The sequence below is a fragment of the Dreissena polymorpha genome, chromosome 1 (genome assembly GCF_020536995.1).
Source record: "Dreissena polymorpha isolate Duluth1 chromosome 1, UMN_Dpol_1.0, whole genome shotgun sequence".
NCBI classification, from domain to species: Eukaryota; Metazoa; Mollusca; class Bivalvia; order Myida; family Dreissenidae; genus Dreissena; species Dreissena polymorpha.
Genome location: NC_068355.1, coordinates 89,098,883 through 89,125,515, shown reverse-complemented (window position 1 = coordinate 89,125,515; position 26,633 = coordinate 89,098,883). Strand labels below are relative to the sequence as shown.

At 35.4% G+C, this 26,633-nt stretch overlaps 1 protein-coding gene across 1 annotated transcript; it reads left to right on the top strand.

Moving 5' to 3' along the window:
- Nucleotides 1-608: 608 nt before the first annotated feature.
- LOC127835611 (NXPE family member 1-like) lies at nt 609-26,633 on the top strand. Its single transcript, XM_052362083.1, has 10 exons — nt 609-613; nt 796-820; nt 9,768-10,008; nt 10,865-10,938; nt 17,101-17,394; nt 18,953-19,125; nt 19,401-19,571; nt 19,754-19,864; nt 22,635-22,687; nt 23,191-26,633. Exons 1-10 carry the CDS (start codon nt 609-611, stop codon nt 24,003-24,005), a joined length of 1,962 nt encoding a protein of 653 aa, XP_052218043.1. The 3' UTR covers nt 24,006-26,633.

Below are 26,633 nucleotides of genomic sequence, written 5' to 3'. Positions count from 1 at the left end.
TTAATACTAATGAAAGAAATAGTTTTTAAATATATGAACACCCAGCTCTGTTATTCTTCATTTTGATGTTTTGGAGTACAATTCATACTAAATTTATTCTACACAATTTTTGATAATTACATCTCAGACGAAGCTCTTGCAAATTTTGACATACATGTATAAAGACACACACTTTTTCTTATGATAGGGTTTATAAATAATAAGGCTCATTGGGTCATTGTCGACCTGAAATGGCTTGAAGTCACACAGGGGTGACTAGAAGCCGATTCATGTCATCCTGGGGTGACTTCAAGCCGATTCTAGTCACCCGGTCGGCTTGAAGTCACCCCTGGGTGACATGAATCGGCTTGAAGTCACCCTAGGGTGACAAGAATCGGCTTCTAGTCACCCCCGGGTGACTTGTGGGCCATTTCAGGTCGACAATGACCCAATGGCCAATAATAAGGATAACAATGAATAACCCGAAAATGAACACAATTACACATCCGAAATATAAATATCACAAAGCCGGGCTCGTGAATCATCATCATCATCATCATCATCATCATCATCATCATCATCATCATCATCATCATCATCCGTTTACCGATCAGGATGTTGTTGAAAAAATGAGGTACGACCAGATGGCGACCTCGCTCTAGCGTGCCCTGGAGTCTTGCACTTTCTTGCACTCAGAGTCGTGCCTGTTCAGTCCTACCAAGTTACTCCCAGAACGGCTAGATTTTAGCCATCGCTTATCAGCAGAACTAATCAGTGTTAACTGTTCTGTGGTCATAAAGCATACTCCCCTGTCAGGCTGACCACAGCCTTCTTGGCGAAGGTAAATAAACCCAGGTGTTATCTCTGGCCAGATCTAAATCTGCTGCACATGTTTCAGAGGGTTATCGACCAGTGTAATTAGCAGTTGTGCCAAATATTAATTGCCAAAAAAAAAATATATAAAAATAATATTAAATGGATATTTATAAAACGGGTAAGCTTGAAATTTGTTAGTAAAATAATTTTATGTTCACCTTTGTTAGATTTTAAATTTGACATGAAATAAGCACCGAACATGTATTATGAAATGAGTGCGCATTTTCTTCCATTCATCCCGTCGTCCATCCCATTTCGTAATCACTGTGAAAAAAATTCATTTCAGATTTTGTAAATTACTTTGCGGAATTATTCAGCATCATAAGCGGATGTGTCATTCACACTCTAAGGCCAAGGTCACACTTAGAGGGAAAAGATCGAATTTGTAATCTCTTGCTTATGATTGCTCAATGGCCGTAACATTAGAGTCGCGTTCTGAGAAAACTGGGCATAATGCTTGCGCGTAAATTGTCATCACAGATTAGCCTGTGCAGTTCGCACAGGCTAATCAGGGACGACATTTTCCGTTTTATGGAATTTTTCGTTTAAATGGTGTCTCTTCTTGGCGAAAATCCAGTTTAGGCGGAAAGTGTCGTCCCGGATTAGCATGTGCGGATATCATAGGCTTATCTGGGATGACACTTTTTTACGCACATGCATTATGACCAGTTTTCTCAGAACGGAACTCATTATAGGAAAAGGTTCGAGATTAATTTGAAGAAAGGAATATTCGTAATTATGAGACAATGCGACGCGCGAAGTCCGTACTTCCTATGTCATACTCCTGTACATAGGTATATTGTTGTCTTGCCGTTTCAAAAGATTGAAGGGATGAAATAACTTGGCGGCAATTTAAAAGACATGAAGATATCTGTAAATATCATTTGAAACTGGTCTGCTGATTGAAATGCTCAATTGACTGTTTATTAAGGCATGATTATGAAAAGTAACTTTATTGAACACCTATCCAAAAAGGACATACGAAATACTTAAACGTGCATGCACACACTTTCACCGAGGCATTTTCGAAACCTTGGCAACATGTCGAGCCCATTGTCAATACTACCTCTAATAATTTGAGTCGCGTTTTGAGAAAACTGGACAAAATGCATGTGCGTAAAGTGTCGTCCCAGATTAACCTGTGCACTCCGCACATGCTAATCATGGACGACACTTTCCGCCTCAATTGGATTTTTCTAAGAAGTGACTTCATTTATACGAAAAATGTCATAAAAGCGGAAAGTGTCGTCCCTGATTAGCCCGTGCGGACTTCAAATTGAAAAATTGAAAAATGTATAGCACACCATCTCCACATGGCTAATACTGCTGGGAAATAATTTTAAAATTGCATTTTCTTACAAATTAACCTGCTATTTTATATACGGACACATTTAAAACACTTATAAGTTATATGGACGTTTAGAAACGTATTCAACAAACGTGTTATCTTTTTTTTCAAAAATCGATCCGAATGTCGAAATTGCGAATCGTGAATCTCTCTGAGTGATTCAGTTTTGTTTAATACACTCCAATATGTGACTGGCTGACCCCTGATGATTGACCGAGTGCCTGGTTGTAGACCAATTATATAAACTGCACCTGGTCATATGATACAGCGACGATCTCGCGGTTATACATTAAGTATGATGTATCGTATCCAGAATAATTCATTAAAATCATTACGACCATATGGCCATTCGCCATCTTTCACCAACTCGTGCATAGCTACGATAACAATCTAATAACAAGTGAAGGTACAACTCCCCAACCTTCCCCTTTAAAACTTCTCATTTACAGTGTTTTTCGCAAAACATGATCCAAAGACTAAAAAAATGCCTCCAAAAGCAGAAACAAAATAATATAATTTGCAACAGATACAAAAGCAACGCGACTCAAACAGCCAAAAGCCCGTCATAAAGCTATAGTATCATTGCCAAAATTAAAAATAACGGACACGATCAATATTTGAGCCACTCTGTGTGAAAACGGGTATTCATGCATGTGCGTAAAGTGTCGTCCAAGATTAGACTGTGCAGTCCGCACAGGCTTATCAGGAACAATACTTTCCGCATAAACTGGTTTTTCGCTACGTAAAGACTTCATTAAAACGAAAAATACAATAAAAGCGAAAAGTGTCGTCCCTGATTAGACTGTGCGCACTGCACAGGCTAATTTGGGACGACACTTTACGCACAGGCGTTAAGCCCCGTTTCACATAGCGCGGCTAATTTATTGAACGTCTCTGAAACCGGTATTTCCGGACCGTTCCATAATTTAGTCATTACATCATTATCTCCCCTGAATTCTCTCCGCGTCCGCCATTACACTGCTGCTTAACAAACGGTAACATATATAAGAGAGCACCGATTATTCAACGGATAAATTTCTTTCTAAATTCTAAGGCCGTCATTACATGGTCTTGGTTGTCTTGGAAAACTAACACATTGACACATTAAAAAAAGCATTTAATTAAATTAAATGCAATTTTTTTCATTTGATTATTTGCATCAATCTTTAAATCGTGTATGCCTTTGCATTCCAGTGTTTAATTGCCCCTTTGTTCTGCATAATCCGATTATCTCGTTTTGATCAGATATTGTCCAGACTTAACTAACCACATGGTGTCATAAACCACACTGGGTGGCAGATGACAGTCTGGTCATTAAACACAATTGATGATGCCACCATGTCTCATCTTCCTGGTAGTATTAAGCAGTCATTTGGTAAGATAATTTACCTCCGACATACTTAACAGTTGCGTAAATAAGACATGTTACATATTTTACAGATTAAAAGTTATGTCCAATATCAAAGACCTATAGATTACACAGATTGGAATCTCTCGTCTCCGCTATAGCGATATGCGATAATATCTATCGGCGGACGCGGGTCACGTGACATTGATTTTGGAGATGCCGGTGTGTCTGTAGATTATTCCCTGTTCCAGCTGCTGTCGGCCATTTTCTTATAAAGCAAACAATTATTCTTCGTAATTAGTCGTTAATATTTGATGTCGTAGGGTATTCTGAGCATGATCTGGTTAGTTTATATTATTTTGATATTGTTATTAACAATATTAATGTGTTAATTAGTGTTTTTAGCGCTCGGTTGTCAGTTTGCAGAGCAATGAATGCCTGAAAGCGCAACGTTACGAACTTTACGTAGTGAGCAAAGTCGGTCTCCGAAAAAAGACATATTGAATATTTTTTGTGTGATAAGAAATAAGTATTTATTTTCTGTCTTGATAATTCTTTAGGTTTTGGTAGTTATTATTCTAATTAATTATTAATTTATCGGAATTTGAAAGAGAACACTGGATTCGTTCATTTTCGATAATTTTTGAAAAATTGAAAGGCCCGAAGCATTTTTCTATAAACTTCTTCATTAAGCATCACATATTGATAACGTAAGATTTTTATGCTAGGTGAGATGTTAATCTATGTATGATTTATAAAAAGTAGACGAAAATGAGGTATTTTAAAGGATTTTGCCTTTGTACAATTTGTACTATTTATACTGTTATTTCATTCAATCAAGTGGTTTGTATTTTGTTGAAACACTTTTCTATTTTATTTCTCATCCCATATATTTGAAGTAAGATTTTTATGCTAGGCAAGATGTTAATCTAAGTATAGATTTAAACAAACTACAAGAAAATATTCAATTTAAAGGATTTGGCCTTATACAATGTTGGTACAATTTTAAGCTCTTTTCTTCTGTTGTACAATATTGCTGTCAAACGTGTTTTTGTTCTTATTGATAAACTTTTTCATTTTTCATCCCAAATCGATAAAGTCAGATTGTTATGCTTGGTGATATGTAATTCTAGGTATGATTAATAAAAAGTAGACGAAAATAAGTCATTTTAAAGGATTTTGCCTTTGTACATTTTGTACAATTTTATACTGTTATTTCATTCAATAATTTTTCACACCTGTCGCCAAAGTGGTTTGTTTCTTTGTGAAAACTTTTCCATTTCTCATCCCATATCGTTGAAGTAAGATTTTTATGCAATATGTTAATCTAAGTATAGATTTAAACAAACTACAAGAAAATATTCAATTTAAAGGATTTGGCCTTATACAATGTTGGTACAATTTTAAGCTCTTTTCTTCTGTTGTACAAGATAGCTGTCAAACGTGTTTTTGTTCTTTTTGATAAACTTTTTCATTTTTCATCACAAATAGATTAAGTCAGATTTTTATGCTTGGTGATATGTTAATCTTGGTATGAATTAATTAAACTGTAGGATAATGTTCATTTTAAAGGATTTTGGCCTTGTACAAAGATGGTACAATTTTAAGCTCTTTTACCCTATTATACACACATGTTGTCAAACGTGCTTTGGTTCATTGTGAAAAACTTTGTCATTATTCACCTCAAATTGAAGAAATAAGATTTTTAGATTTTTATTCTGGGTAATATGTTTATCTTGGTATGAATAAAAGAACTAGATGAAAGTACAATGTATGGGTTTAGATTCTCATTTAATATCTTATTTTATTAGTATTACTAGTTTTCCTGTCAATGTTACACATGCAAGTTAATATACAAACATATTTTAACAGATAGCTGTGAGCTTACTATTAAAACACAAAAGCTGTGAGATGACTATAAAAACCACAAATTGTCATTGTTAAAAGCGTAAGCAATAGCAGAGCACACGTTATTAGTTTCAATATTCCCATACTGATAGTCCTGATGTTAAACTTCTGGTACAGACCTATAGTCCCAGTTTATTTCAAATTACCGGTATTCAGTGACTTTAAAGCATCTCTCAGGCTGGCGGATGTTTTCTTTTCATTTTTTGCACTTTTCTCAGTTTTCTTATTTATTAGTTTTGTAATTGCAAAACCTCTTACAGTAAGAAATATATATAGTCTTGTATTCTCGTGAACAAATTGGACACACATATATATCTTTCTTATCAACACTAACACTATGTTTATCAGTACAAACAGAGTCATTGTCAGTATAGTCCCCTTCAAAAAGCTCATCAAGGTCTAAATCACTATCACTCCAAGCGAAAAAATCAGGGTCTCTGTTACGCGACATGATTGCACAAATGATACAGAATTTAAAAATGTAAAATCCAAAATATGTACTAGTATGTCCAACTTATAAGATACACAATCGAGAACAGCCTTTTTTTAAACAGTTTTATACAGCATTTCATTGTGTTTATAACGTACTATTATAAACAAGTATATTAAAATCTAACACATTCACAACAAAGACTTACCTTAATTGGACATCACAATGACATATAAAGAATGAATTCGCCGGCCGCGGCCACTGATCACACAATTAAAATCAATCAACAACGCAAACTGATAATTGAAGTAAGAATCCCTTCCTTTAATTAATTCTCAAGAGTAAAGAAAAAACACACAAAGCATCTTCAGTTCGCTAATTGATCCGACGATTAACACGCGCGTGAAATGTTTTTGTTTTTTTCTTTTCGCGAAATCCTAGCCCACGATACTGAAAGCTTAATTTAATTACCAAAAGAAAAAAACTGGATTACAAACAAAACTTTAATAACCTATAACTCATGAATTAAATCTCAATAAAAAGAGAATTAAACAAATGAAAAAAATCTACACAATCAATATTGAAATAAGTCGAACTAAAACCGTTTTTGGATCGAACGATCATAGCATTTATTATACTGTAATGTTGTTTTAATCAGAGACCTAGATCTATGTGTCCACATATATCTATCCTTTTTGAAATAATAATATTTTATAAGGTTTTAACTGTCTGAAATACCAAATTATACAAGAATATTTTATCAGCAAAAGCCTTTCAAATAAACTATTCAACAGCATTCTCGCCGCGATTTGGAAGTTCTTAGCGCAATTGCTTCAATGATCGCGGCATTATGAATTCTTATTGTAGGTAAATAAAATCGAGATTTTATAAAAACATAATTACTCATGTTTCTATGAAACTTAATTTTATGAAAATCGGATCATTTTTTACCAAGTTACAGCCGCCTTTCTACAGCGCCGTAACATTTTCGCATAACTTTTCTCGATAATCGTAGCCGTTGCTACTGACGCGTCGCTATCTTATCGCAATCGTGATACACCGGCCATCTCCGGACTACTCCGATTGATTCATGGAATAAATCGTCTGCTGATCCCAAGTGTTCTTATCAGTTTCTCGACCACGTGACCCCGCCGAGAGATAGCCCGATAAGGCGCGAAGTTTCCAATCTGTGTAATCTATAGGTCTTTGCCAATATAGAATATCAGAAATTGTACACCGTAAAGATACTAGCCCGTTTAAATTATGAAAAAATAAAGTATTTAAAAAAATATAAAAATAAAACATTTAACGTATTTAGCGGGTATCGGTTAATTAAAACTACGTCATTCCGTATGAAGATTTGATGTTACGGCAATGCACGAACGATATCATAAAACAATAAATTACATTTGACACCAAACAGAGGTAAAAAATATTTAAAATATATATATATGTATATAAATATATGTGTGTTAAAATGTTAGATATGTGTCACTCATACTCACTAGTAACGAGTTTTCAATATACATGAGTACACAGTTCAATTTGCATCATATGAAGTTGTGTTTTTTCAGTTGTATGTTAATATTCCTCAATAGCGTCATTCTTTGTACAAAACCCATCAAATTAAAATTACATGTAAATACTGTCATGTCCTTTGCTTTTAATATGGCTTTGTAGTATGTTTATTTTCAAAGCACTCCTTACACTTTCTAACACTCATTTATTTATCACACTAGCGTCCTCATGCCATTGATAATTATATTTTTATAATTAGATGTATTACTATTGTAATTTATTGAAGCTTTTCAGCAAAAAAAATATTACCGCTTATGCATAGAGCTCTTTATTGTGTCAAATTGTCGGCCTTTCAGTCATCTTTAATTTGATGCTTATGCCGCGTTTTTAAAGTTGCAAATAAATGTATAAATAAATTCGTTTGGCGCTTAATAATATATTTTTGAAATTGTATTTAGGTGTTTTTTTATCGGAGTTTTTTGTGTGGATTAATTGACTAAACATTTGGTGTCGTTATCCGTTTGTTTTGCGTTACTTCAAAGACCTATAAAATACAATTTTTAGTATTTTTAGCTTTATAGCTGTTAAATGATTCAAAGATGAAAATATAGATATATCACATAGATCGCATTCTCTTCATCTTCCGAATAATCACATAAAAGGTCGTCAAGATCAATATCACTCTCTCATGATAAAAAGCTCGTTTTTAACGTGACAAAATTCCATCTAAAAAATAAATATAAATCCAAACCACAATTTTTTTATCTCTGATATCAGTTAGAACAAGAAAAATAATGGAAGGCGTATCAAAAATATCATACTTAATATAATATGTAATGATTTTGGAATGCAGATTTTTACCAAATGAGATCAATTACAAACAATTAGCGGTAATTAATTGCGCGAGAATCTTTTATAAGTATTAATTAAGATAAGTATTAATTAAAATATAATCTGCTTGATGTTGCGGCTATTAAAATCAACACAACAATACATGCGTGAATTGTTTGTGAAACGTTAAAAGTAACAAGTTTAATCGAAGACATAGTATGAGCGACTGAACCGGCAAATTTTCGCCGATTATTACCACTTGATTACAGATAAAAAAAAAACAAACACACGAAAGCATTTTAAACATTTTATTTGTAGCAATCAATCTCAACTTCAAACAATCATTTAAACAACAAAAATGTGATAATCGCCTCGCATTAATTCATTAAGTAATTTATTTATCCGACAACGGTGAAGCGGGTATTCTCTACGTCTCTTTGGCTTTTGGAATCGCAGACTCGCACAAGTTAGCAGCAGTGTAATGGCGGACAGTCACGTGACTGACAATATGGCGGCGGTCAATTTATCGATTATGGAACGGTCTATTTGTATGACTCAGTATGGGGTCATTAACCACATGTGTCTGGTCATTAAACAAAATTTATGATACCTCCGTGTCATCTCTTGGCATATTAAGCCAAAAACTTAACAGTTGCTTATACATACATGTATAAAGACACACACTTTTTCTAATGATAGGGTTTATAAATAATAAGGCTCATTGGGTCATTGTCGAAATGAAATGGCTTGAAGTCACACAGGGGTGACTAAAAGCCGATTCATGTCATCCTGGGAAGACTTCAAGCCGATTCTAGTCACCCGGTCGGCTTGAAGTCGCCCCAGGGTGACATGAATCGGCTTGAAGTCACCCTAGGGTGACAAGAATCGGCTTTTTGTCACCCACGGGTGACTTGTGGGCCATTTCAGGTCGACAATGACCCAATGAGCAATAATAAGGATAACAATAAATAACCCGAAAATGAACACAATTACACATCCGAAATATAAATATCACAAAGCCGGGCTCGTGAATCATCATCATCATCATCATCGTCGTCATCGTCATCGCCATCGCCACCGCCGCCTCCGCCTCCGCCGCCACCACCACCACCACAACCACCACCACCACAACCATCACCATCACCACCACCACCACCACCACCACCACGTCTTTGCGGAAAGGTGGTTGTTGATAAGCCTGTATAGACTGCACAGGCTTATCTTTGATGACACTTAATTCACGTGCATTAAGCCTGTTTTATACAGAATAAGGCTTAACTGGACATCAGTCCTTTTTCTGACTTTTTTAGTGGGAACATTACCTATTGGGAATTTTGTTTTCTTAAATTTGTAAAAACAAAAGGTTTTGTTTTTCCATTTAATAAAAAAAAGCTTAATATATTTTTTTCATGTATTTAATGTTAATGAAACAATTCTTGAAATGTCTTCAGCACCATATACAATAATTATATTTAAATTATTTATTTTCAATTAGGATATCTATTTAATAAAATTGATTGTCTTTTAAGAGCCGGTTCCTACGGTTCCTACAGGACCCGATTCAATCACAGATTGGTGCCCAGCTGAACAATGGGCTCTCTGGTCAGCTTGGCTCAGACGCCCGAGGACACTTCTTGGGCATGGGGGGTGGGCTCTTGGCCCAGGACCTTGGGGCAAACGCTCAACGGGCCCTACCCCCAGGGTATGGCCAGTCTAACCCTGGGGCTCCAAACTTCCCTGCGCAGGGGCCTAGATTACCTCATCCACAAGGTAAGTTGTTAATGTAGTTTACTGCGTATAACGCGCTTTTTTTCCTTCCCAAGTTTCAATCTAAATAGTTGGTTTGTGTTATACATTGATACAAAGCTATCCTGGCTGCTAACTTTCTAAATGAAATCATTATGTGACTGTAAATAATAATAAAAGCCACCATTTTTTATTGTCTTCAAATATTTTTTTTCTCTATTTTGGTGTTAAAAAAGCATGTGCAGGTTAGACATGGTTGCGCTTCATACAATGTTTAATTATGGTATGCGAGGAGTTTTACTGTCATTATAATTATTTTGGGTAGATAGGGATTTTTATTTGTCCACAATATGAGAGGGGGAGGGTATGTTTAAAACAAGTGTAAATTATATATTCATACCAAACATATATTTTTTTTATTTAAACATATTTTTTTTATTTATGTTTTTGCCCCCTACCGGTGAAACCGGAGGGGACTTATGGTTTGCGCTCTGTCTGTCAGTCAGTCTGTCAGTCAGTCTGTCTGTCACACTTTTCTGGATCGTGGGATAACTTTAAAAGTTGTTAATATTTTTTCATGAAACATGTACATAGATGGCAATATGGAGAATATGCACGTCATTTCATTTTGTTCCTATGTTCAGAATTCTGGTTGCTATTGCAACAAATATATATATATATAAAAATAAAAAAATACTGACAATGGTGGAGTTTCACCGGTAGGGGACCATATTGCTTGGCAATCTCTTATTTTTCTGTAGCAAACGTGATTGACTTTGATTGTAACTGATGCCATTTCAGAATGCATTGAAATGTTTTCGGTTGATCTGGACTTGCATACATTTCTGGGATTTGCTAAGATCTTTCTATCTGTTCACAGGGGCCTTATTCTCACAAGTTCAGGCCCAGAGAACGATGTTCAACAACTCCAACTCGGCAACTACATCTCAACAAGTAAGTCAACTTAATTTTTTAGCAAGTGTATAGTATATATTATATTTATGCCCCCCTTCGAAGAAGAGGTGGTATATTGCTTTGCACATGTCGGTCGGTCTGTCGGTCTGTCGGTCGGTCCGTCCACCAGGTGGTTTCCGGATGATAACTCAAGAACGCTTGGGCCTAGGATCATGAAACTTCATAGGTACATTGATCATGACTCGCAGATGACCCCTATTGATTTTGAGGTCACTAGGTCAAAGGTCAAGGTCACGGTGACCCGAAATATTAAAATGGTTTTTGGATGATAACTCAAGAACGCATACGCGGCCAACAGGGCGAACTCTGAGCAATATAACTGAAGCAACTGGGTGTAATCCTAAATCTAAAATTATCAGTCAAATGAAACATCATCATTTGAGTAAAATAAAGTGGATCAGTAAAAATATTATCAGAATATGAGATATTTTGTATATTTTGTATATTAAATATTGTGTTAATGTTTAATTTTGTTGATTAATATAAATATAAGCAGGACAGGGGAGGTAATACACTATTATATCTTTCTTATATACATGGGAAACAAATGCAATAAGTTTAAATTTCATGTTTAATAAATAGAGGATATTTGTTCATGTCAGTGTGAGATCATTTGTTAGCTCATCTATTTTTTTTTAAATTATGAGCTATTGTCATCACCTTGGCGTCGGCGTCGGCGTCGGCGTTGGCGTCGGCGTTGGCGTTGGCGTCGGCGTCCGGTTAAGTTTTGCGTTTAGGTCCACTTTTCTCAGAAAGTATCAATGCTATTGCATTCAAACTTGGTACACTTACTTGCTATCATGAGGGGACTGGGCAGGCAAAGTTAGATAACTCTGGCGTGCATTTTGACAGAATTATGTGCCCTTTTTATACTTAGAAAATTGAAAATTTTGGTTAAGTTTTGTGTTTAGGTCCATTTTATTCCTTAAGTATCAAAGCTATTGCTTTCATACTTGCAACACTTACTAACTATCATAAGGGTCTGTGCAGGCAAAGTTATGTAACTCTGACTGGCATTTTGACAGAATTATGTGCCCTTTTTATACTTAGAAAATTGAAAATTTGGTTAAGTTTTGTGTTTAGGTCCACTTTATTCCTACAGTATCAAAGCTATTGCTTTCATACTTGCAACACTTATTAACTATCATAAGGGGACTGTGCAGGCAAAGTTATGTAACTCTGACTGGCATTTTGACGGAATTATGGGCCCTTTATACTTAGAAAATAAAAAATTTGGTTAAGTTTTGTGTTTTGGTCCACTTTACCCCTAAAGTATCATATATATTGCTTTCATACTTGGAACACTCGCAAACTATCATAAGGGGACATTAAAAGGACAAGTTGCATAACTCTGGTTGTCATTTTTACGGAATTATGGCCCTTTTTTGACTTAGTAACTTTGAATATATGGTTAAATTTTGTGTTTCGATCCACTTTACTTCTAAAGTATCAAGGCTATTGCTTTCAAACTTCAAATACTTTCATGCTATCATGAGGTTACTGTACCTGGCAAGTTGAATTTGACCTTTGAATGACCTTGACTCTCAAGGTAAAATTATTAAATTTTGCTAAAATTGCCATAACTTCTTTATTTATGATTAGATTTGATTGATTCTTTGACAAAACTACTCTTACCTGACATACCGCAATAGACTCCACCCAAACCATCCCCCGTGCCCTCCCCCCCTTCCCCCCCGACCCCCCCTATTTTTTTTTATTTTTTAAGATCATCTCACAAATGACCACCACACACTCACACTATACCCCCCCACCCCACCCCCCCCCCTCCAAATTTTTTGTTTGAAACGGTTAAAAAAACACAAATATTTATTTTTATTATTTTATTTTGAAATACCGTCCAACCATCGCACCCAGAATCCCCTCCCCCCACCCCCCCCCCGATTTTTTTTTTTGCATTTTTTTCCCCCATTTTTTGAAGATAATGTAATAAATGTCCACACCCCCACACTATACACCCCTCTTCACTCCACCCCTCCCTCCTTTGTGATTGAAATTGAGAGTCCCTTCAACTTTAAAAAGAAAATAGATGAGCGGTCTGCACCCGCAAGGCGGTGCTCTTGTTATTTTTTATGATCACATTTTATTATTACTTTGACAAAACAACACTTACCTGAATACCACAATGGATTCCACCCAAACAATACCCCACGCCCCTACCAGAATCCCTTTTTTTAAACATCATCTAATAAATTACCACACCCCACATTAAACCCCCTCTCACCCCACCATCCCCCTACCCTCCACCCCCCAAATATTATTTTTTTTAATATCTTATAAATTACCCCACCCCACATTATACCCCCCTCTTAATCCCCCTACCCCCCACCCCCCCAATTTTTTTTAAACATCTAATTAATTACCCCACCCCACATTATACCCCCCTCTCACTCCCCCCTACCCCCCCCACCCCCCACCCCCACCCCCCCAAAAAAAAAACATTTTTTTTTTAAACATCTCATAAATTACCACACCCCACATTATACCCCCCTCTCACCCCCCTACCCCCCAAAAAAAACTTTTTTTAAAACATCTAATAAATTACCCCACCCCACATTATACCCCCCTCTCAGCCCCCCACCCGCCTACCCCCTCACCCTCCCCCCGCCCCCCCCCCCCCAAAAAATATTTTTTTTAAACATTAATAAATTACCACACCCCACATTATACCCCCCTCTCACCCCCACCCCCCCTACCCCCCACCCCCCCAAAAAAAAATGTTTTTTTTAAACATCTAATAAATGACCACACCCCACATAATACCCCCCTCTCATCACCACTACCACCACCACCACCACCACCACCACCACCACGACCACGACCATGACCACGACCACGACTACGCCCACCAACACGACCACGACCACCAACACGACCACGACCACCACGACCATGACGACCACGACGACCACCACCACCACCACCAAGGCCACGACCACCACGACCACGACCACCAACACGACCACCAACACGACCACGACCACCACCACGACCACGACCACCACCACGACCATGACCACGACCACTACCACCACCACGACCACCACCACGACAACCACCACGACCACGACCACCACCACCACCACGAACACGACCACCATCACGACCACGACCACCACCACGACCACCTCCACCACCACGACCACCACCACTACCACGACCACCACCACGACCACGACCACTACCACGACCACCACCACGACCACGACCTCCACCACCACCACCACCACGACCACCACCACGACCACCACCACGACCACCACCACGACCACGACCACCACTACGACCACGACGACCACCACCACGACCACCACCACGACCACCACCACCACGACCACCACGACCACGACCACTACCACCACGACCACGACCACCACCACCACGACAACCACCACCACCACCACGACCACCACCACCACCACCACGACCAACACCACCACCACGACCACCACCACGACTACCACCACCACCACCACCACCACGACTTCCACCACCACTACGACCACCACCACCACCAGGACCACCACCACCACCACGACCACCACCACGACCACCACCACGACCACCACCACGACTACCACCGCGACTACCACTACCACCACCACCACGACTACCTCCACCACCACCACCACTCAGTGGTTTTCCTTCGACGGCGTTTTGACTTGTGTATATGAACTATTTATAATATCACAAATAGTTGTGATCATGCAAACAATGTCAAGTTTATGCATGTCAATATTAAATGTATTATTTCTATATATCAATGTTAGATAATGGTTTGTCTGGAGCATAGTATTCCATCTACAGCTGAATTTTAAATATGATATTCCCATGCAATCAAGTTTATTAGTTATTATGATAACTGATATAATATATAACTGATGATATAAGACAATATTTATTTGCCATTTGTGTATAAAACGCTTAATATATATTTAATTTATAAATAGGTATTGTTTCGCTTGAAATAACGCGAGAGCGTTTTAAGAACTATTTCCTGTCGAACTTACCGCGCACTGACATTGATACCGTGGGAGAAACGCTCTGGCGATATTGTGACATTTTCAAAATAGCCAATGTGTAATTAAAATGTATTTCTTCCCAACATTTTATTGGATATTTTGTTTATAGGTCAAACCTTAGTAAGAAAGCTACGCCGAAAAAGGAATCACTCAAATAAGTTCACTTACATAATCATTTTTTGCAAGTTTTGCAAGAGCTTTTTACATGTGACCGTTTGAACAAGATCAAGAAAACATGTGTGTTGTATGGGCAACACAGTTAGTTTAAAAAGGCATTTCAAAATGAAACAATCTGCACATGATAGTTGAGCTTTTCCATTTTCCTTGTCAACAAAGTGTATAAAATCAGCATTCAATATATAAAATAATATGTTAAGAACAGCATACTTAATTATTTTAACATCGTGCAAAATAAATCAAAATAAACCTTTTGACCTCATTCAAAAACATAGAACGTGCAAAAATGAGTTATCTAATAATATGCTACTATTAGAACGCGCAACGCATATTAAAGATAAAAATAGTCGTTATATTTGTATTTGATATGGAATAATGTGGAGGCTTATGTGTGACAATTGATGTCTTCGGGTTTTAATGCAGCATATAATAAAATATTTATATGAATTGCTATGCAATTTTGCATTTTTAGACAGAAGTAAATGACCAGAAAATAAAATATTTGACATGAATTGTTATTTGCAATTAAAACTTTACATAAAAACCGTCTTGATATCATACGTTGACATAATAAGCATGTCTTCGCCAAAAAATGTGTTCGTTATATGTACTTCTTTAAAAAATAAATGTCAGTTTTTAAAAGTTGATTGCTGTTCAACATATGTAAATTAGTTGTCTTTATTTGATAAGAAATAGATTTTCGACAGAAGTGAATATTTTTGGGAAAAAAATTAATAAATGTACGGATGTCTTCAAAAGTACAACCAGTTACGAGTCATTGTTTTAAAGTGCATTAAAATATATGAGATTGTAAAAATATGTTGTTTAAATGTTTTAATTAAAAACATTTTATTATATACTTAAGCTAAAACTATTCTTTACCAGTTTAGTTGTGTACTAGTTCAAATGTCAAATATTTAAACAAATAGCGTAATAATTGAAAAAACATTTACGAGACAGTAATATAATTTAAGAACAAATACACGTACTAGTATTACTACTAGGAATAATTATGTTAAGGACTTAAAGGAGGGTAATATTTAACTGAAAATATAACTTTTATTACAATGAGATGATTTGTTTCGTCATTTTTACGATTTGATCGTATCTGTAAACCATTTACGAGCCACCAGTTACGAGTCACGAAACAACTCAAAAATGTCTTTTTGGATAAATAACGTCATATTTTAGTAATATATTACGTCAGAACATAAGGTCGACCATTGTCTTGAACGTAGTTTCCAAAATAGAAAAATAACGCATTTTTTTATTGTGTTTTAATGTGATTTTCATATTTATATCTGGATTATATTTGATATTTTTTGTATTTAAACACATTATATAAAAAAAAGATAAAGAAACACGAAAGATTTAATAATGTTAATTAAATAATTGCCTATTATATCTTGTGTCCCGTAAATGGTAATTTTGTCCCGTAGCTGGTTAAGTTTTGATGCAATTATACTTTTTATTGAACGTTTACAACAGATTTTTCATGTTTACATGTACATGCAAGGGATATTTTATGATAATACAATACAATTATGTTACAAAGTGACGTATTTATAGCAATAATAAAACAAATGTAAATTACATACTATTTCTTTTACTGTTTTAATTAAAACTCGAATTTTGAGTTAACTGTCACTGATGTACTCATAAAAATTTGGATTTTAGTCAAAAATATACAATTGATCCATAACATAAACGAACATTACAAATAGTTAAAACTTTATTTTTCTCTAAAAATATTGTGTTAATATCGTACTTAAGGCGGATCAATAATATAGTGCTCAGCCCGCCAATTCGGTTTGTTGCACTTCTGTATGCACGGATATAATAACTGTATTCATTACGTTGAATAAGTTGATATTTTAATATCTTTGTTACCGAAACGTGTTTGTATCTTATATTTTATGTTTAGGTTTTAAGATTTGATCGGAATGCTTTTGCCAAGAAGAGGGTGGGAGCGAGCGGACCTGATATCGTATACAGGCCGTGCAGACACATTCCTGATGCACCGGAGGCTCTAGGAACGTGGCCAGAAGAAATACATTTAAATTACACGTTTGCTGGAGATGAACATGACCTTCCCGATCCGTCAAGGTCAAAGGTCGAGCTCCATGGAAACGGCCATGTTACTATTGGAGCTAACGTGTACATGACTATCACGTTATATGATCGTCACGGGCGTAAACGACGTACAGGGGGTGACGTGGTGAGTTTTTGTTTTACTCATTAAAAAGTTCTCGTTTATCTTAGCGGTTTCATGTTTTGTGGTTGCGCAGTTCATTCACAACCACACGTGTCCTGGTTTGTATCAATATTATACCTTAACACACTGACTCGTCTTTCTCATTGTGCACATAACCCATAGCGTTGTTTACTGTAGATGACTCAAATCGGGAACTAAAGGAACCATTAAGGGTAGCCTCTGCAGCGATGGGTCTCCTGTATTTTACGCCACAACCGTAAATACGTTACTAGTATCATATCTGCGAGAGCGATTATCAAGTATTTGGAACTTATGATAGGTTTAATCGATTTCTAATCGATTTAACTCGTTTAACAGCCATTCACTTAATCGAACGAGTAAATGATGAAAAATGTGCAAGGATATGTGTGAGTGTTGTGTCGGCGTATATCTATGTGTCAAAATGAATCTAAGCTGGAATAATAAGCATTACAGAAGCATTTCTCGTAGTGTATGTTTGTTTTCACCAACAGTTTAAAGACACACACACAAACAGATGTCTATTAAACATACGTGTGTCTTAGTATTTCATACCCGCTGTCCCTTGCCACGTGCCATTTATATCACAAGAATTTCTTCTTTTTTTCATTTTTGTGATCAGGAGTATGTACTTAAAATTTACAAGGGCTGACGATAGAACAAATACGTGTAATGTTGAACTTTGTTACGTATTTAAGTCTAAGCAATGGCTATATAATACCTAAAAACGATCTTTATGAAGAAAGAATGCAGCAATACTTTACGAATATGTCTGAATATTGTTTCTTCCGAAGCACATTAAATTATATTTTTTTATTTCATCGTATTAATAATACATTATAGCCTATGTATTTGTTATGTTATACAATAAAAAACTGCGGCGTTGACATTTGTTGTTATTAACGCTAATTCATATTTATATATATTTAATGTGTAAAGCCTTGAACGTCGACCAATTACTTCACAAGACAAACCGGGGCATCGTCAACAATATCAAATCAGGTCAATGTGTAAGACAAAAAACTATTTACATAGCTAAAATAAATATGAAACGTTATTTTAGAGTAATATTAACACTGAATCGTAACATAACTTTATTGTAGTATATATTAAAACTATTTAAGAATTGGCGTATTTTCAGAATGTTTTCTTAGCGAAAAAAAATTGTTACTAGAAATATTTATTCTTATAAACGTATACTTGTATGTCTTTTACTGAATAAAAGATTTTTTTCTTAATAATGATGTTTTTATCTTATACAAACAGTTTCATATAAGATAGTTTCGTGTCATATTGACTATTACATGTGACAGAGCAAAATTTATATCACACCACAAATATGCTGGGCACGCATTCTAGAGAACTTCTAATAGAGATGGATATCTTAGAATCTTTCCATGCGATTGGTCAATGGACCATAACATACTTGTAGCGACCACTAACCTGAACAATTCATATTTAATCTAGCGTTACGGACTTAAATATCTTTCATATTTCGTATAAATTGTTCTAAAATATTATATACTCATCCGCCCTCGTGCAGGTTCGAGCCTGGCTTGCGGAGCCGTCACTAGGGGCCGCTGCCTGCGCCCAAGTGGTGGACAACAATGACGGAACTTACCGAGCACAATTTACAGCATTCTGGGAAGGTAGGCCGGAAGTAAAGACCGCGATTATTATGACGCGAGAGGCAGTTTCAACAGCGTTTAAACGAAGGTATATTGCTTTTCAAATATAAATCAATATAATGTTAGCATTGTTGATATAAATATTGTTCAGCGTTATATAAAATATTTAATAAAATAAGCGTTAGACGTCAATTATGGACATAACAAGCGCTTTAATAAGTCCTTATAAGAGTCACTTCATAATTTCCTTCAGGAATAAAAACGATAGAGAATCACTACACATTAAGAAGTAAGTAATAACAAAGCATATCAACAAGAACATTGTGATACATCAAACATGTTGGCTATACACGTTGGTTTCAGGTACACGTGTCCGCCCGTTATACTTAACACTGCTGTATTTCATCATCCAATTGACTTAAGTATCGCAGAAGAGACGCCGTGTAGTGTCCATCCTTACATCAGCGGATATGATGTCATCTGCAACCTGACCGATGACAACTTCCGGCGGCCGTGGTACTGCGGAAAACCAAGGTGTCATCACTTTAAATTGCACATTTAAGAGCACTACATATTTAATGGCGTCGGTGAGATATTTGTTATGGTACTCTAATTATTTATCATTAATGTATTTTGCATCGTCCCTAAAAATATTTAGACGAACACCAGGCTTATCGATTAATAGACTCGTGTATGTTTGTTGTTGTCTTCTCCAGAAACAGTAGGCTTCTATGCTCTGATTGGACGCTGTCCTCCGAGCGAAATCTCTGGGAGCTAAACATAGAGCGGCAACATATGACGTCAACAGAGCTGTCACTGTTTTCGCTGTACGTAATTCGACAAGAATGCTTTTTATTTCATTGTTAACATGTACATAAAATTACCGCTCGGAATATATTAATAAAAGCGATCCCATTTTATAACTGATTTTTACTTTAATTTATTATCACTTAGAATGAAAACCAACAACTTGATTGGAAAGACACAGAATGGTCTTTAACACATGTGCATATCAGATGTGAAAATGTTTGCTACTTTTTCTTAGAAGGAAGATCAAAAACTATCAAACCAGATTGCAACATGCAATGTCGCTTATTAAGACCTTAAGGCTAGCATTTTTTTATATTTGTTTTACGGGAAATTAAAAAAAAAATTGAGTCGGGGGGGGGGGATAAATAAAAATAAAAATAAAAGCATGAAAAGTGAGCAGTCTACCAAAAAAATAAAAATAAAACTGTCTAAACCGATTTTTCATTATTTTCGAAAATTTAAAATTCAGCCAATTTAACCTTATGTATATTTGCATTAACCTTTAAGTGTTGTATATATCTCATTACACTGTTGTAGAAGCTTTTTATAATAATAGTAAACATATTTTCATAAATATTTATAGGTAAAAGCACCTTTCGTATGTATTATACTATATTGCTTCAATAGAGACTATTTAACACGCCAGGTGTGTAGTGTATTATAGTGATCGTTAAACTTTTGTTGAGTGTATATCATATGTATGTTTATATCAAATATAGCATGCATTTGACTTAAATAAAAAAGTCTTGAAAACTTTTTACATTGTTTAACAGCTTTAAATAACAACAAACTTTCTAACTTTCATCCATGGGTGGAATATGCACACTAAAAATACTCTTTAATAAACAACAGACTTGCTTTATATCATGATAATTTGTATTAATCATGAGAAAAAATGAGCCACGTAACAGGAAATTGGACCTTAGGGGGATAGCGACCATTTTGGCTCCAAAAGAGCAGTCTGATCAGGATCCAAAATGTTCAACATAATTGTAATCTAGTCAGTACTTCTAAAGATGTTATGCGAACACTTTGGTCCTGATCAGACTGCGCTTGAATTGATCTTGATCCAAACTTTGTGCAGTGAAAGTTCTAGTACTTAAAATGTGAATATTTCATTTAAAAAACCGAGAGTTATAGACTTATAAAAACTTGTGCTGCATTTCATTTTATATTCAGAGAGAGTTATAGTGTTTATATATGTCAAGTGAACACAAGGGGCATGACTACAATATTTGGTGTGTAACATCGTTTTAAGGTTCTCTTTGAAGTTTGTTCAAATCATGCAGCAAATTTGCCCTCCCTAGGTGTTGTTGTTTTGCTTATAAATATAAATAATATAATCATTCTCTGAAACCGCAAGTCCCATTGGTTTGTTACGTTGGAAAAAAAAGTTTTGTTTTAAGTTAATGAAGAATAATAAGCATGTTAATTTGCTTTTGTGTCAAGAAAAATGATTAAAACTTTCTTGTGACGTGGACGGACATACGAACATCCGGACCCAATGATATTTTCTTCAGAAGCTGTGTTGCATACTTTTTTTCTAAATAAGGAATATAAATGGGTTGGTAGGGAATGGGAGTATTGATGCAAGTACCTGTGGTTCAGTCCTCATGTTCATTATAAAGAAACGTAAAGTAGTACTTCTTGGACATTTTCGGGATGTTGATTTTTATGTATACAAATATTACAGGATCTACATTTTAATAAATGCGCATATTTATTAAATCTACCAAAACGTTTAAAAACACCGAAAGTTATCGATGATGACACCTCTGCATCATCTGCAAAAACTCTAATTATTTTTAATTTCGTATCAAATAATATGGGCATGATGTCAACACTGGTGTTCTGAAGATTAACTTTTCTAATTGAAATTGTTTCTGCTCCGTTTTTAATTAATTTGATTTTAAAATATGCTACATTTGTCTCGTTGTTGCTAATGTCCGCCATTTCGGAAATGCAATATGAAAATCATTTGTAAAATACTCACTGATTGGCTAATAGCGTGTGGTATTGGCTGCAATAGCCAATGAAAATCGCTGACGCGTTACAAGTCGACTTGGCACAACGAAACAACCCGTATGATAAACAAATTATGAACAACACTTTCGACAATCTGCGCATTTTTTTTCTAGTTTTGGATTAAATACCAGGTCGGCGGGTGAAATGTAAATAAAAAAAAAACGAAAGTGACTTTTATTTTTATTTTTATTTGTCGAAAAATAGGGTCGGGCGCTCCCGTAAAACAAATAATAAAAAAATGCTGGCCTAAAATAACTTAGTGTTTTACTCCCTCGTAAAAATGGGAGTATTTTATCCCAAGTTTGTCGACACTTACGCATCATTTGTTCGATCAAAAGTAAAAAATTACACACAAAAAACTGTAGCCAATGCGTAAATGTGCCGATTGTATATGCAATGTTATGCTTATACTTTTCGGAAAAGTACATACTTGTTATTTTATATAGAGCTATACCATTACGTTGTCGTATTTCATTTTATCAACTTTAATGCAAGAACATAGCATGTACAAGACAAAAAATGGAAACAGTGCATAACTGATCACTTGGAAAATTCTGCGGTGTTTATTTCTGTACTTTTATATGTGTATTTTTACTGAAACACATATGAATACTCTTTAACAAAGTGTTTTGCCTATGTATGTTAATGAAGCCAAAATCTGAACACAAATGTCTATCGTTTTTGGACGTTTTGTCGGGATTGGTGTATTTCACGGTTTGGTACTTAGCATCACACGTAGATATGTTCTGCCTTGCATTTCAGGAATAACAATGCTTTGTTGCTGAAGTCCGGAATAACTCTAAACGTCACTTCAGGTAAACTATGAAATATTATGCAATCGTGTCTGCATTATAAAACTATATGAATAAATATTACGTTCCACAAAGCGATGCACGCATCGATAATTGCGGATGTATTTAGCATTGATTTATTAATGGCAGCCAGTCAGCTTGGAAGGTAATTTGCGCTTTTGAAGTAAGGACGTTATAATCGGTTACATCTATTAAAACTTAATTTTCATGTGCAATGAATTATATGATCGCGACATATTGCGATACGTAGTGTTTCTAACAATTCTTATTAACTAAAAGAAATATGCCCCGCCACTGAAGAAGTAGTGCCCTTTAACATCTTAATAAACTATGTCTGCATTTGGATTTGAAAAGCAACACGCATGTTCAGCTGCTAGGCTAAACTTGAAATTTTGCGAGGAAAAAGGTTTTGTTAAAATGTTAGTTACGATTATGAATTATATTGTGAAAAGGCTGATTTAGAATGTGTATCCGTTACGTGACCGAAAAAAATCTTCTTTTTGCAGATGCTTCTTCACATCGGTTCGAAACAGACCGGAAATGTGATGCGCGATCATTGGAAAGTTTGCGTGATACGTCTACACCTGCGGGGTACTTATATGAAAAGAAATGGTACAGCAAATTATGCAGGTCTCAATTTTATTTCTCGCAGCTGACGAAATACCTGAGAAATGTCCAAATGGTCATAATTGGCGATTCGACCCAGAGACAATTTTTCTACGAAATGCGAAATCTCGTGACGTGCGAATTTACAACAGACACTTGGGATCTCGCGGGGAAACATCACGAGGTTCGGTGCGAGAACGAGTCTTTGAAATTCAGCCTCTCTTATAAACTTCAAGAACTTCCGTTTTGTACAACCAATACACCGCATAGGTATTACCGACCTATAAGTATGAACTTAAACGAATACAATAAAGCCGACAAATTGCTAATTGTTCTGCACGGCTATGCACATTTTAATAACTATCATTCGCACGTGTTTTACGAGTATGTAAAAGAGATGAAATCGACCGTTGAAGCAATATTGACGTCCTATCCGCGTTCATTTATTGTTATCAAAGGACCCCATGCATTTTCATTTGCAAAACGGACAGATCATTTCATTTGGATGCCCGACTCTTATGCGGCCGTTTACGAGAAATTTGTTCGTGATATATTTAAGGATCTAAAAAGTGACAGACTGATGTTTCTAGATATGATGGACATAACAATAGCTACAGCACAGTGGCATATACATTCAGAGAAGTTTATCATTCATGAAAAACTTTCAGAGATATTTGCATTCTATAGTACATACAGCGACACAGCGAGCTTATAATACGCGATTGTTACAGACGGGAAGTACGGTAATAGCGGTACAGCATTGGCAGGCAGATGGGGCACCCTTAGCGGGTAGATGGGCGTTTGGGCGAAGGCTGTTCTTTTTCTTAGTAATACAGTTTACATCTAATCTTCACGAGACTTTCTGGAAATTTAAGTTTATATAAATTGAAACCAAGTCTTGTAACAAGTAATTTCACATCAGGCACTTTAGAGTATTGTCCTTTGTTTTTTTTTAAATATGCGTAATTCGCCGTTCCTCTCTCCCACTTTATATTTTTCGTCCAATCTTTATGAAACTTTGTGAAAATGTGTACTGACACTTATTCATAACGTGAGCTCATATTACGCAATTATTATAATGATAATGATTATTATTTATTTTAATCAATCAAACAAGGAACGTCAGAGTTATTGCCCTTCATTTATTTAAAAAAAACATCCGTTATTCGCCGCTTCCTCGTTCTGACTCCTACAATTTTCATCCAGTCTTCATAAAGCTTTCAGGAAACGTTTGTCGATATAAAATAGAGACCGTAAATAAATAATCAGCCCATTCGAACGATGCAATTTATAGTTATTGATATTTGTTTATACACAAAAATGCAAGATTCGTTGTGGCCGCTCTCTTTGTCATCCCGCTATCATTAAATCTTCACCAAACTTACTGCAAATGTTCGTTGACATAAAATGGAGGCTATCTTCAAGAACCAGCAAATTTACGCCACGCTCATCAGAATAATTGCACTTAAAAATGATATGAAATTCGCGTGTTCTGCTCACTTACTCAGACAATTTTTTATTGATTCCACACCAAACTTGCTCGAAATGTTTGTTGACCTAAAATGGAGGTCACTTACTAGCCTAACCCCGTTAGGAACCTCAGAATTGTTGACATTTAAAAAAAAGAAAATTGCCACATTAGTCGTTTTAGCTTTCTTAAACCATTGACATTGGGGCCCACAGACAAGGCCCCTAGTCGGCCGTGTGTATACATAAAACCTTTAAAAAGAAATAAATCATCGGGTAGTAATTGTATTTTGGATGAATATTTGCTTGAATGCAGTGATATTTTGTCTGCCCATTTATGTTATGTGTTTTACGGTATTTTTGTTTCAGGCTTTTTCCTGATAAATGGACAGAAGGGGTTATAATCCCTTTGCATAATTTTGCGCCGAATATGTTTTCTTTATTTGTTGAAGACCTTGAACTTAACCTACAAGATAGCATTAACTATAGTTTGAATAGAGATAATGTTATGTTGATTTTACTATTATTTGCTGATGACATGGCTATTTTTGACAAGACACCTGCTGAAGTTCAAACACATTTAGATAACTTATACTTATATTGCAATTCTTGGGGGTTAAATGGAAATACTGCAAAACAGAAAATAATGGTATTTCGAAAGAGGGGTGGATTAAAAAAACGAAAAATGGGTGTATAATGGTATTGAAATTGTTGACAACTTTACCTATTTAGGCACAGTGTTGAATTATACTGGAAGTTTTAAACTAAATCAGGAGCAATTGGTTGGTTAAGCCCTTAGGGTCACGAATACGTTATTTTCTAAATGCACTGAATTTGACATAAATTTGACAAAACAAAAATATTTTGCCAGTTATTTGACTCTTTTGTGTGTCCTATATTAAATTATGCTTCAGAAATATGGGATTTCACGAAGTCTGTTGATATATAGAATGTAAACATTTAAAATTTTGCAAACGCTTGCTACAAATGAAAATAAATACTCATAATGTTGCTGTTTATGGAGAATTTGGTAGATATCCATTGTATGTAAACAGGATTGTTAAAATTATTAAATATTGGTTTAAAGTTATGAACAATTAAAATATCATAATGCATACAGTGTGCAAACAAGCCTTAAGCGATTGTAATAGAGGTTATACAAACTGTGTCTCAAATGTTAAGAACATGTTAAATAATTTTGGATTTAGTTATGTATTTGAAAATCCAAACGTTGTACAAGTTAATAGTTTTATTAGCGAGTTCAAATGTAGACTTGTTGGCAATTTTTAAAAAGAGTGTTACGGTAAAATAAAGCTTTTAAAAGCGGTTTGTAATACGAAACATATTTAGATTTACTTCCTAGACGTCTGCGAGTATTTTTTTATAAAATTTAGAGTCTCTGCATATCCTTTGAGAATCCAAACTGGAAGATACGCCCAAAAAACATACCACGAAATAAACGTTATTGTTTATGTTGTAATGACTTGGATTTAGAAGATGAATGCCATTTTATATGTATATGCCTATTTTACACTGATTTAAGAAAAGACTTTATAAGCCGTAAACTTTATATAAACCAGTCTGTATATAAATTCCACAAGTTATAAGTTTTATGTGACAAATCAGTTATTTATAATGTATGTAAATATATCAAAGAAGCTCTTGTTATATTTATAAGAAATGCGTTTCTAAATAATACTGTTTAATAATTTCATTGCCGCATTGATAGTTTATTAGTATGTGTTCTCTTAAGTGTCCGTTTTAAGTTATGTAATGTTATTTTGTTATCCCTAGTTACGTGACAGACAATTCTATGTATACTTTAGTATGAAGACGATGTACTTGTGTATATGTCTGAATAAACTGTCTGTCTACC